The sequence below is a fragment of the Thalassophryne amazonica genome, chromosome 5 (genome assembly GCF_902500255.1).
Source record: "Thalassophryne amazonica chromosome 5, fThaAma1.1, whole genome shotgun sequence".
Taxonomy (NCBI): Eukaryota; Metazoa; Chordata; class Actinopteri; order Batrachoidiformes; family Batrachoididae; genus Thalassophryne; species Thalassophryne amazonica.
Genome location: NC_047107.1, coordinates 34,821,043 through 34,835,439, shown reverse-complemented (window position 1 = coordinate 34,835,439; position 14,397 = coordinate 34,821,043). Strand labels below are relative to the sequence as shown.

General features: G+C 41.3%; 1 protein-coding gene across 1 annotated transcript; it reads left to right on the top strand.

The window, feature by feature from the left end:
* Positions 1–8,681: 8,681 nt before the first annotated feature.
* egr3 (early growth response 3) lies at positions 8,682–13,684 on the top strand. Its single transcript, XM_034169982.1, is given in 3 exon segments — positions 8,682–9,520; positions 11,772–12,833; positions 12,836–13,684. Coding segments are annotated over 3 exon segments (1,320 nt in total). The 5' UTR covers positions 8,682–9,366; the 3' UTR covers positions 12,940–13,684.
* The last annotated feature ends 713 nt before the right edge of the window (positions 13,685–14,397 follow it).

The window sequence follows — 14,397 nt, the reverse complement described above, 5'->3', positions numbered from 1 at the left end:
GTGCCCCGTCTGCATCTGAATCAGTGCAGGAGTCTGCAAAGAGACCGTTAGAGTTAACTCTCAGAAAAAAAAAAAAAAAAATGGATGGGTGGATGGAGGGATGTGATGGAACCTTCAGTGTGCAGGTGTCCTGACTGTTGATACGCCGTCTCTCAAAGCAGTGGTTGGTGTGTGGGCCCAATCTGAGGAGGCGGTCTGGGGGCAGACCCTGAGTGTCCACAATGAACTTCATCTGAAGACATCAAACAAAAACATCAAATCTCACTGTACAAACACGGACTTTTCTTTTACAAATGATTGCCTTTTCAGGAGCAAATGTGTCCGTGTTTACGAGGGCCACGGATTAATAACAAATCCAGGACAATCTGGACAATATCCATATCATAGGGATGAAGTCCGGGATACGGGGTGGTTCCCATAGCCCGTTGAGCCACGGACTCACTGAGCGACCACATATCAATTTCCTCACTGTAGGCCAACCCTAAGTGGACCTCTGGAGCTCTGAGCAAAGAAGAACAGAGTGTTGTGTGTTGGGGGGGGCGTGGCTGGATGTTTTGGTGTGCTTTTCTTTTCTTTGCTCTCCAGGTGGCATGAGGGCTGATTTGTCTGTGAAGAAGGTGCTGGCTGAAGAGTCTTCACCCTCATCAACATCATGGAAAGCACCTGTGCTTGGTGCTCACGTGCAACCTGGACGACTTGCAGCTGAAGCAGATAATTGGATGGCGTTCTGCATTTAAGTCATGTGTGATTCAAGCAGAACTGCCGGGAACTCGACCTTGTGACGTTCGTTTGTGAGACGCTGAGGACCGCGCCTGGGTTTTGACACATCGAGCCCGTGAAGCAGGGAGGGGTGAGGACACATGCTGTCAGCACACACGAAAGGTAATTAAGTGTTTAAGTACTTGTTGATAGTAACTTGGTGTTTTGTTACACAGTGTACTGGAATTGTAAAGAGAATTGCGTAGTTTGCTTCTCACTGCTGTGGCGTGAAGGATAAGTGATCCTCCACTTGTTGTGAGAGGCTGCTCATTTGCATAAAGTAAAAGAAAGGACACTGACCTGAGTGTGTTGCTGGCAGCGTGTGTTTATTGGAAGATATAGTTGTATCTGTTGATTTACCTCACCGTCTCTTTGCTTCACAGAGAATCAGTTTGTCGTGTCCACCTGGGGGGTGTTTGGCGGTGGTAGGAAGTCCAGGAGCGCCGGCTTTAATTCTTGCGGGCGCTGGAGAGCGAGCCACGATAACTCCACAAGAGGGACGTTGTTTTTTTTATGTTTTTACACTTTTAAACACAGGTGTATAATAAATAGTTTTTGTTTGGAACCGTTTTCTGGTTATTTTTAGCGCTGGGTCCTGTCTGACGCAGGTTCGCTCCTCAATCCGCGTCGACACATAACACAGAGCGCATTACACATCGTCTACCAAAGGTTTCATTTTTTCTTCAATTTTCAGGGCAGAAACAAGCAATTCAAATCAAATGTTCAAACGTTCTCTGCAGTATTTGGACTTACTGGTACCACAAGGTCCCCGCAAAAGATGGAGGCTCAGAGATGTGCTGAGCCAATCCAAAGTCAATCAGTTTGACCTTCAGTGGCTGAATGTGGTCGACCACCATGATATTTTGTGGCTTTTTGTCGCAGTGGATCACACCCAGGGTCTCCAGGTGGAGCAGTGTGGTGGCCATCTGCAGTCACACAAACATTTATTGTTGTTAGGAGAGAGACGACAACTCCAAATGTCCTACTTTAGTTCCATATATAATGTGTACTTTTTAGCAAAAACCAAAACCTAACTTACTTGCTGCACAACAGCTCGGAGGTCACTGACTGGAAGAGGCTTGAAGTTCAGCTCATCCATGTAATCGTGAAGGCTCTGGAGCAGGAGTTCAAATTTGAGACAAATGAGGTCTCCGTGCGTGAAGGCATCGTACCACCTCACAATGTTGGCCTGCTCTGGATCCAGGGCACTCAAGAGTTTAAGATTTGCAAGCTGTGGAAGACGTGAAAAATAATTTATGAAGGTTTACAATGCATGGCTGAAATAAAACTATTTTTGAAAGTAAAGCCTGTAATGACTGTAATTAGTTACAGTTTCTACCTCTTTCTTTGTCTCTCATATAATACTGGGTTCTTCTTAGAGATTTTGATGGCCACGTCCTGATGGGTCATTTTGTGTTGACACCTGGCCACCGTCCCAAAGCTGCCTTCACCCAGAAACTCCTGCACCACCTAAAATGACTGGAACACATCACCTTCCTTGACGGGGAAATCATCTGTAGGGGAACGAGAGGAGCCGTGAGACAGAGATCAACACAAAACAGTAAAAACAGAAGAGCAATCGGAGATTTCCGCCAATCCGGATCCGGATTACCTCCAAAATTCAGTTGAGTCTTCCAAGAGCTAATATCTATCTGTGGTGCAAATTTGGTGAGAATCTGTGAAGTCGTTTTGACTTAATCCTTCAAAGCCTCCATAATGTGAAACTGGATCCAGAATCAGAATCCATACATACATATATATATATATATATATATATATATATATATATATATATATATATATATATATATATATATATATATATATATATATGAAGCTCTGGCCCCGCCCCCTCAACGTGATCACAGTTTGAATTACTGTATAAAAAAACCTGTAAAAGTAGACAGGCTGATTGTTTGTTTGTGGAGAAACATTTACGAATGACTTGTAACAGGTTAAAATAGCTTTAAAGACAAAAGATTTTATTTTGGTTTTATTTTGAAATTGTGAACTGCTCCGTTCCTGAGTGCTGCTGGGACAGCCAATCAGAGAGCGGAAAAAAGAGCGGCAGAGAGCGACGGAAAAACACGACGGACAGCGGAGATAACCGGAGAAAAGTTAATCAAAAATGAAGGATTACACCAACAAACACAAACCAAGCCGCAACTTGTTTTTTTTGTTTTTTTGCCCCATCGTTTTGGAAGAAGTTTGGTTATATATTTTTTTTCACATTGAACAAAGATTTGGTGAGTTGAAACCTTTTATTTTCCTCCTTCTTCCATTTTTATTTTATTATTTATCCTGAACAACTGTCTGTTGGTGCACAAACTAAACTAGCATGTTGTAAGCGACTTTATATTTGTTATTAAGCTCATTTTGTAAAGTGATTTGCTAAGCTAGGCGCCATCTGGATCGGTCAATGGCCAATATTTTTGAAGCAAATCAGCCGCCATATTACCACTCGCATGTTCCGCTCCTGAGCGGCCTTTTCTGCATATCTTTAACCAGATGCACGCAACTTTGTTCTTTGCTATTTTGTTTAAAAAAAATGCCTTCATGTGCAACTATAAACTGCGCAAATCGCTATTTCAAAGGCTGTGGATGAACATTTCATCAGTGAGTATGATTGAAATAGAAATTAATGAAAAATAATTTGAAGAGTTCTATCCCTTATTCCAGCATATAGACATAGATAATAATAATAATAAGTGGCTTGTGTGTAGCCACATGTTGAGTTTTGTGTTGGGAGAACTATTTTAAGACAGTACTTATGTATAGTTTCGGCTCTACTAAAATACTAAATGGAGCGAAATGGAACCTGATAATCACAAAATGGAGGTCAAATGTAACGGAATAGAGCAGACTGACCCATTGACTGAAGCTTCATCTCTTGAACACCAGATGGTGCACCTGCCCCATTACATGTACTGAGCGCATCTCACAAAAAAAAACAAAAACAAATGCTAAACAATTAAATAAAAGTGCTTATTTGGAGTCAGTCTCATTCACTCTGCTCCATTTCGTTACATTTTACCCCCATTTTGTGATTATCAGTCCCCATTTTGCTTCATTTCGTATTTTAGTATGGCTTATAGTTTCAAAGCTTTAGGCATTGTTGCTATGAGCTTCAGTACTAATATTAGGCTGAAGCTCATAAAGCGATGTACAATAAATATTGTCATTGCAGGGAAAATCAACTCTCCTGTACCTAGTTAAGTTTCTTTCAGTGCAACAATTAAAAAAATCCACTATTGCTATATTATCCATCATGACTTTTGTTATCCATCCACTTTAGTTTTTGTTCACTTTTTGGTGTTATATATACAAATACACATATATACCAGGTCTGTTAGAAAATTATCCGACCTTTTTATTTTTTGCAAAAACCTGATGGATTTGAATCACGTGTGCTTGCATGAGCAAACCTTGAACCTTCGTGTGTATGCGTGAATTTTTTCACACCTGGTGATTGTGTCATTTGCTGGTAAGCAGCCTTTGTATGAGGATGGGTGTAGTCTCTCGTTGGATTTTCATTGCAAGGAAAATGGCGGAACGACTAGAGCAGCGCGACTGCATCAAATTTTGCCAGAAACTGGGCGACAGCCAGGTGGAAACCATTCAGATGATTCAGACGGCTTTCGGTGACGATCCTCTGGGCATCACACAGATTAAGGAGCGGTACAACCGGTTTAAAGACGTCTGCACAACAGTGGAGAGCGAGCCACGCTCCGGTCGGCCATCAACATGCTGAAATGACCAGATCATTTCCAAAGTAAACGCTGCGGTGATGTGGGACCGTCGTGTGATTATCTGAGAAATTGCGGAAGAGGTGGACATCAGCACTTTTTCGGCACATTTCACTGTGACAGAAGATTTGGCCATGAAAATAGTTGCAGCGAAATTCATGCCACCGAAAGCCGTCTGAATAATCCGAATGGTTTCCACCTAGCTGTCGCCCAGTTTCTGGCAAAATTTGATGCAGTCGCGCTGCTCCAGTTGTTCTGCCATTTTCCTTGCAATGAAAATCCGACGAGAGACTACACCCATCCTCACACAAAGGCTGCTTACAAGCAAATGACGCAATCGACACGTGTGAAAAAATTAACGCATGCGCACGAAGGTTCAAGGTTGGCTCATGCAAGCACACGTGATTCAAATCCATCAAGTTTTTACAAAAAATAAAAAGGTTGGATACTTTTCTAACAGACCTCATATATATATATATATATATATATATATATATATATATATATATATATATATATATATATATATATATATATATATATATATATATATATATATATATATATATAGTTCCTCAGTCCAGCAAAAAATCATGTCAGACATGTGTCCAGCTTTTCATCCTAACAGCTCTTCATGCCTCCAGATGGCCTACAGCGTAGTGGATTGTTTTTTCTTTTGTGTGTGTTAGAAGAATTAGTAGCATCAGTTAGCTCCTTCAAATCGTTGTCTGCCAGCAAAACAAACTGCCATTTTTAGCTAAACACCGCTAGTAGTGTGAGCGCACGTGGTGGTCAGGGCGTGCAACAGCACATTAAATATAGCACCAAAATTGCACATAAAAAAGAACTATTGCACGGTCAATGAAACACAACGGCAAATAGTATGAATGAACCATGTCACGTGATATACAACCCACCAATCAAATGACAAGGACCCAGTCAGCCGTTGTAGAATACTTTCTAACCAGGAACAGAAATGGAATAATTCAAATTGGGAGACAAATCATGGCCTTCCGTTTCACATCCCCACATACACTGAACAGGCAGCTTTGAAAGTATTATTTACTCAGACAAAAAAACTACCTATTTAAATTGTGATTGTCAAATTTTGAACTGATGAAATTAGAACAAACAACTTTCTAAAGAAATGCTATTTAGAATATTTTAGGCACCGGCCCTGACAGGAGACTCTCGCTATTTCACTTGATCAAATGACACTGGACAGCATCAATTTACAGATTTCCTGTAATCAAAGCTGCATATCTATACAACAAAAATTTCAAAGAAAATGAGAAAATATCAGTTTAACTCAATGGTTTTTGTATGTAGTTTATTTGTTTTTGTTTTGTTTTGTTTTTTCAGAATAACCACATAATTTTATCCTAGTTTGCTATTGATTACTTTTAAAACCATGCCCAAGATGGGTTTACCTTTTTGAGAGTGTGTGTGTGTGTGTGTGTATGTATATATATATATATATATATATATATATATACACACACACACACACACACACACAGTATTTTCATACGACTAGGGATTAAAAAAGCATTCAGTCATCATATGAGTCATAATAATTATGAAGAACAGTGACAAAATGTGGGAGTTTTGAGAGTTGTGTCACTGTGACCAAGACAAAGTAATCGCAGTTAGGTATTGAATGTAAACTGTTATATCCTTTTGCTACGTGATGTGGCGTTTCATCAGGAATAGCAGCAGCATCAAACTTGTGCCAGTTAACATGCAGATCCATATCAGATCTGCTGTGGTGACCCCAAGAGAAAATCAAGACCTAAAAGACTTACTTTATATCCTTTTTCCAGGTGAAATCCTGCACAAATAGGAGTGCTGGAGAAATGCTGAGACAATCTTTTATTTATTTATTTATTTATTTATTTTTGTCTGAATTGTTGGTGGTAGAAACTATAAAACTGTGGAGCCCACAGAAGAAAGAAAATGTGACTGAAAATAGCTACCAAAAAAAAAACGTTGACTCATTAAAAACCTTTGATGCCCACAAAGCAATACAGCCTTGACTTGCAGTACCTAAGTCAGCCACTTTGGCAGTGTGTTGCCATGACTAAACAAAGCACATCCATGAGAGCGCTATAAAACAAAAAACAAAGACAGAAAATGTCGCACTGTAACAACAATAAAACCAAAATATCAAAGCAGATAGCTCAGCGAATATGAGTTGGAGACCTGGGTTCAATTCCCAGTCTGTGTCCTTGGGCAAGAGGCTTCACTTGCATCGTTCCAGCTGTAAATGGGTACCGGCCTTGATTGGGGAAGAAAACTACAATGAACTGGTGTCCCATTGAGGAATAGTAATAGTAGGAGTTACTATCATCCATGTCATGTTGTAGAATCCGAGGATAAACACTGACACCAACAGGTTCTCCTATAGTTGCCTCAGGGCCTGGACTTATATCTTTGGCACACACATTACACAAGATCATTGCTCAAAAGATAAGCAAGATTTTCAATATTAAACAGCAACAAAAGAAAATGGCAGAAAGTTTGAAAGCAAAACTCAAGTTACTATGACAAACATGTCAGAAAGGGGGTGTGTGTGTGGGGGGGGGGGGGGGGGTGATCATTAACAAGACTGGTGTCAACTAGAGATGGCACAACAACCAAAACAAAAATGTCAAAGTGTAAATTTGAAACTCTTGAGTTGAAGCAACTCTCCTGTGACTAACATGAGAAGAGATGAAGTGAAATCACCAGTAAAACCACCAAGATTTTCAACCACCCACCGGAGATGACGCAACAACAAAATAAAAATGGCATAAAGTTTGAATGAAAAACTCTTGAGTTTACCATGAGTTACTGTGACAAACATGTCAGCAAAGGAAGATCCAGCTGTAAGTCATGATTTGTCTGAAATCTGCTTTCTGTTGGACATATGTTTGATTCCTTCAGCTTCACACAAGATAAGAAGGCCAACAGACATTTTCAGGGCCCCCAACAATCCCTTACGGCTGGAGTGGTTCCAACAAATTCTAATTCAAAAAGCTTTATTTGTCCCCAGGGGCAATTCACACACCTAGCAGCAGCATTACAAACAAACCACCAAAAAAAGAAAAAAAAAATCAAGCCAATCGCAAGTAAACCATAGTTCATAACAGCGCATTGTAAGTTGAATTAATGACACTTTTACTTGGAATAATTTAAACTTTTATGCAATAGAAATACCACGTTATTATGAAGATTTTCATAGAATTACATAAAAAAAGATTTCACGCTCCTGTATACTGTTGTACCACATCAAATCTCAGGGAACACTGGAATACCCTGAAAAACTGTTTATTTCAATTCAGAACATTTCCAACCACGAGGGACGATGGGGGACCCAGACAAACTCCATATGTGAACAGGGGGGATGTGTGAATCTCATCTTTCATATATCTTTTGCTGAAATTACAGTTTTCTTTTGTCATATGGTAGCACTTGCCCACCCCTCCACCAGTTGAAATGTGCTAGAACCGCCCGCCGCTGCACATAATCACTGCTGGCTGTGGTTACTTTGTTTTTCGTCCCCTTTAAAACCGAGAATGACGCCGCCTAATTCTCATGCATACTATGAAAACATTTCTGTTTGAGCAGCAAATAATTTCTCATCTCTGGCTCTTCAGGTACTGACATGTCATTCACTGTTTGCAACAATGTAGAAAAAGTCTTCAGGGTTTGATCAAGCAGACTTCTCTGTGTGGCAAAATCCATCTCGGCTGATTATCAGTTCAGAGGGTTTTTTCTCAGAGGTTGGCAAATTATTTAGAATCGAACCATGACGCTTTGTCCAGTGCCGTCTGTGGCTTCCGATCACTTTTCCACTCCAGCTTCACCCGGAACAAAGATGCCCAAATACAGACGTGAAGGGGCGTGGCCGGACACTGCCTTATTTGGAGTTTCCACCTACAGCGGTCACTTGGGCTCAGAGTCAAAGCAAAGCCTGTGGATTTACAACAAGTTTGCAATATTTACAAGCGATTAACTTGTCATTTAGGGTATTTGTGTGACTGCTGCAGCACGAAAAAGGCTTTTGGAAGCACGCTGTTAGAATTCAGGATGGTCCTGTTCCTTGCACGGGATCACTCCATAGAATAAAAGTTAGATTATTTCTTAGGATATCGCAAATAAACCCAGATATTTTAGCAGGATTAAAGTGACATAAACAAGCCCGTTGAGCGCTGATGTGGTCCCACTAGTCACAACAAAGTCACACCCACACAAAGCTCACCCTGTGCCCGATTTCCGTGCGTAAAAAGGCGCATGAATGCATGGGAACCATAACGATAAGGCGTTAATCGGCATTTTTCCACAAGGACAGGAGAGACCGCGAATACTCCCCCCCCCCCCAAAAAAAAGGACAACAGTTGGAGGTGAGCTGTAATCTTAAAAAGTTTGCCGCTGCCTCTCGGAGTCTGTAGTTTCCACAGCCTGACGCGCGGAGAACCTGGCGCTCTGCGCTCTGTCCATATATGGTCATCTACGTCACGCAAACGTTCCATCCCCCTATTTAACACGGGCGGACTGGAGTCCCCGATCCAGCTCCAATAGAGCAAGTCGAGCTGCTCTTGTGCAACCAACATCAACACCACCACCTCCTCCTCCACTGATTCACAGACTTCAAATTCCCCCACAAGCAGCCCATCAGCTTCCACTGTGATCAGATTAATAAGAGTCGGAGGAGAGACCCGGCGCTGCTCCGCTCCGCGGGATACTTGGATACAGCCACTGGATCCGTCCGCGCGCCTCGTCCTCACCTGTGCGCTCCCACTCCGAGAACACCTGCTGATTGTGCGGTTGGGATTTCTGCGCCTTGTCGTTTATAAATGTCGGACTGACTATAACTGCTATGACAGGGAAACTAGCGGACAAGCTCCCTCTTACCATGAGCAGTTTAATAAACACGATCCCCGACAGTCTCTACCCAGAAGAGGACATCCCGACGTCTATGAATATTTTTACCAGTACGGATTCTATTAACCACTACTCACAGATGAACACAGGTAAGCTTGATCTTTATTTCTTTGTTTCTCTCGGTTTTGTTTTTTGTTTTGTTTTTCTGAGGATTCGTGTTGTTCTAACTCCGATCTGCGCGGAAGGCAACAGTTGTCTTTGCGCTTCGGAACACCTGTTCGCGCACAAAGCCACAGACTCCCATTTGGAATAATCAGACGGAACACCGCCGATTATTAAGCAAAATGTATTCACCTTCCAGTTCCAAAACGTGAAAATTGTTTTTTATTTTTATTCTCTCTCTTCTCTCGCTCTCCAATATAGCCTGAAATGCCGTAAACGCAAAGTGCGAAAAGGGTAAAAACCCACCTGCTGTGCCAAAACTTTAAAAAGGAAAAAAAAAAATCCCTCTTAATAATATGTATATTTTAAAAAGAAACGCTCGTCTAAATATGTATTTTTATTGCACTAATATAGACATGAGGCGTGTTTGAGGAGGCGTTTTCACACAGTTCCGTAAAAACGCACAAACTGCTTTAATGTGGTGATTCATGCGCTCAAACCGGCGAAGCCGCTGATTTATTAAGTCAATATTCACCCGCAGAGATGGTCCAGTTTCTTCACACAATGACTTTCATTCATAAGTCCGTGTCAGAGATTTTTGGTGAGCGTGCGTGGCCGCTTTCCCCTGTGAAACGCGCGCACGCATCAGGCCCGTGAACCGAGTTTTTCTTTCTTTTTTTTTAATTCAGCGGTTGCGCGGCCTGAGATATTTATTGATTTGTTGCTTTGCCCACATTAACATAAATTTGGGTGCGTGCGTGGAGATGACAAGTTGTGCCTCGCAGCGGGGTATTAAATAATTTCTGAAGTGCGTAGCTTCACCTTCTGAGGTCAGTTTGAAGAAAAAAATCCTCATTGTCCTCTTGTCATTGATAACACACTCAGCACCACAATTTAATCAATTTTCTTTTATGTTATTTAAAAAAATACACCTGTGATTTCGGCCTGAATTTATATTTCTCAGGAGTGGTCAATTTTTTTTCCCTTCCTTTTATATCTTAAATGTAATAAAATGCCATGTTTATATTGTTTTTTTTTTTCTCTCCTGTGACAAGACATTAACATCATGAAAATCAAACTGATGGTAGAATAGAAAATGTAGATGTATTTGTCATATTTGCTTTTTTTTTAATACGTTGTGGGTTTTGATTAATTTTCCATTACCTGATGGTGGCACGTGTTGTATTTTATTTCAAATAAGAATGGCACATTTTTTTGTTACGCTGCCAAGCTGTCATATAGTCTGCATGTGTTCTGCTAAATATAGGAAGATGCAGTCTTATTTTCATCACAACCACCTCCTAAAGCCTGATGAATTACATTAAAATTCTTTAATGTCACCTCAGGTTTCTTTCTCTAATGCCACATCCAAAATAATGCCACAAAAATATGCAATTTTGGTTGCATTTGTTTCACCATAATTTGCATTTATCCAAATTTCAGGAGTCAATCATTTACAGTGAATGTATAGGATTTCTTACCAAATAGAAGGGACACTCTGTGCTGGTGCAAGAATTCACATGAAGCCACATGAGCACATCTGCGGATATATTTCAAAATTCAATTTATTTTTGTGTGAAATCTTGTAGGGAAAAATTGTGACTGTCAAATTAAAATATAAATAAAATCTGTAGAAATTGTCATTGCTGTGCAAACTGTGAAGTTCAGATGTGAAACTGTGCACTTTAAAATTTGTTCTGTGCAGATGTTCTGAGGTGCTTTGGAGCTCTAAGTGTGGAAGGGAAAAAAAAGTGGCGTCTGCCTTATAATTCGGCGCGCTGTAAAGAAATCAGATGTTACCATTGAGTTTGGCTGTCCTCCTGAGGGACACAATGACTGGATCAAAGGGGGTGTTTAGGTCTTGATTTATGAGAGCTTGTGGGATCTGAGAGAGAGAGAGACTCAGAGGCTGCTCTCAGTAACATACAGGTCTGACGGCGCTCACGTTTCTTTAGAACCTGCATTCTTCTATTTTTCATCTTTTATTGACAGACTTTTACAGAAATATGCCGAAAAGCCAAATTTTGGACTAACAAAGGACTGACACTCAGAGCAAGCAAGGTCATATATCTTGATGTAGTCTATTTATTTTCCAACCTTTTTTTAAACATAATCAGGCTTTTCCTGTTGAACTTCATGATTGAGCAACATGTGATTGATTTATTTGTGTTTTCTATTTTTTTCTCTGTGTGTCTGTTTTTTGTTTTGTTTTTTTTGTTTGTTTTTAACTCCTTTTAGATAATATCATGGATCTGGGCATGGGAAGCGAGAAAGCCACAGCAGAGATCCAGTATGGCTCCAGCTTCCAGTCTAACCGCAGTGGGCAGACTGTCACCTATCTGGGGAAGTTTGCCTTCGACACTCCTCCCTCAGGTGGCATTGGCGCCTCAGGCTGGTGCTCTGATAACAACATCATCAGCCTCGTCAGTGCAGGAATCCTGGGTGTTTCACCGTCGCCCGGTACGGTAACGACACAGACATCTTCCTCCACGGCCAACATGGGCGGACAGACGTCAGACATGGAGCAGGTGTACGGTCCACCGCTTCCCGCCTATTCCACCTGCAGCGATTTGTACCAGGACCAGGTCTCCTTCCACCACAGTCCTGCTACGAGCACGGCCTTAGCGTACCCTGGCAATGAGTATCACTCTACATCAAAAGCCTCCATGGATAGCAGCCTGTTCTCCATGATCCCCGACTACAACCTCTTCCATCATCAGGGGGAGGTTGGTGTGATGGAGCACAAGCCCTTCCAGACCATGGATCCCATCCGGGTCAACCCTCCACCTATCACACCCCTGGAGACTATCAGAGCATTCAAAGACAAACAGCAGATTCACCCAGGTTTCATTGGTGGGCAACAGCACGCTCCCCAGCACCATCCGCCGCCGCAGACTCTGACACTCAAGCCTATCCGACCACGGAAGTATCCCAACAGGCCCAGCAAAACCCCGGTGCATGAGCGGCCGCACGCCTGTCCGGCGGAGAACTGTGACAGGCGCTTCTCCCGCTCGGACGAGCTCACACGTCACCTCCGCATCCACACAGGTCACAAACCCTTCCAGTGTCGAATATGCATGCGCTCCTTCAGCCGCAGTGACCACCTGACCACACACATCCGCACGCACACGGGAGAGAAACCTTTCTCCTGCGAGTTCTGTGGACGCAAGTTCGCCAGAAGCGACGAGCGTAAGAGACACGCCAAGGTTCACCTGAAACAGAAGGACAAGAAGCCCGCTGACAAGAGCGGCGGAGTGGCTGGCAGCCACAGCTCGCCCCCCAGCTCATGTGGGGGTCCGGCTGTGGGAACATCATGACCATTACTGTGTGCACTTGGACTGGACCCTCACCGCACTCCAGAAAGAGACTTAAGAAGAAGGGAGCACGTCCACTACGAGACAAATAGGTGACTCTTCTCTGCTCTTTTGCATCCCCTGATCTTCTCACTTAAGATGGATGCCTTTAGTTTAATTCAGACAGGAACGGCTGCTACGCTTTTCTCTTTCAAGCAACTCCGAGCCTCAGCTACTGTAACACAGTGCCAACACACAAAAAAAGGGCACCTTGGCACACTGCATCCAAAACAGCCACCCTGCGGTCCAAACCTTCCAGGGTGGAGGCACTTGTGTAAATTTGACTGAGAATTTCTAAATTTGAAGGATAACCAGAATTAATCATAGAAATTGAAATTACAGTAAAGCTTAGAAAGCACGAGTCATCTGGGACATATGCATTAATTTTTTTTTCGTTGTTAAGTGCAATTTGTTATATTTGTGTATGTTCATGGATTCCTTTATAGCTGCACTTGACTGTCTTTTTTTGTTGTTTTTGTTGAGGTGTAGTGTTTTTATTTTTATATTTGAATGTTGTTTTCGCAAGAGAATGTGCCAAATGTATTGTGGTAACAGCACCAACTTTTTTTTTTTTTTATATTACATGCTGCCAAACATAACAGTGATATCAGCTTATAGCACTGGCGTAGACTTAAAGGAAAAGATCAGTCCGCCTGAAGAATCAATCATTAAATGTCAGATTTAGGTTTGCCTGCACATTTTGGATAAATTTAAATCACATTTTGCAATCCTAAAGAGATGCACAAAGCAAACCCTGTCTTGTCATGTTACGTGTTTCTATAAAACAAAACAAATCAATGCCTTTGTCACTTCTTATTTATTTGTGGTCACTTAGAAACTGCATATCTTCTCTTGGCTTTTATGTGATTTTACTAGATAAAATGATCACCTGTATTTTTTTTTTGAGTCTCCATAACTTATGCAGCTGTAAAGATGCAAAAATATTGACATCAGCACAGTCAGACACACGTGCATAAATATCAGTCAGCACTATGAAAGACTTAGAAAAGCTAAAGGAGACCCTGTTTCTGTGCTTTATAGGACCTGAAAGGTGTAAAAAAAATATTCAAAAGATGAGCAGAATAGAATCTGTAAAAGAAAATTCCAAATCTGTTTACATCTTTTACATTGCTGAAAGACTGAGTTGTAAATTAAGAAGTTGTTGTTTTGTACAGTACACAAAGACATATGCAGGTAGCAACAGTATTGGTTTCGCTTTTGTACTCAAATGCACCATAACTCAGTATTAAATTGTGCATATATGTGCACGCGTACATGCACACTATGTAGATACAAATGTCTGATAAACGGCAACTTTCAAATGACAGAGTGCTTGTTCAGGTTGTGTCTAACAGCTTTTTTGTAATGTTATAAATCACAATATTTCATTTTCAGGGGTCACTGCAAACATTTTTGATGCATTGCAACAGTGCCAATTAAGATATGATATTTTACATCTAAAATATAATGTTTGCACCTTGTGTATGGTTTAAAAATGGTCAGCAGGTTAA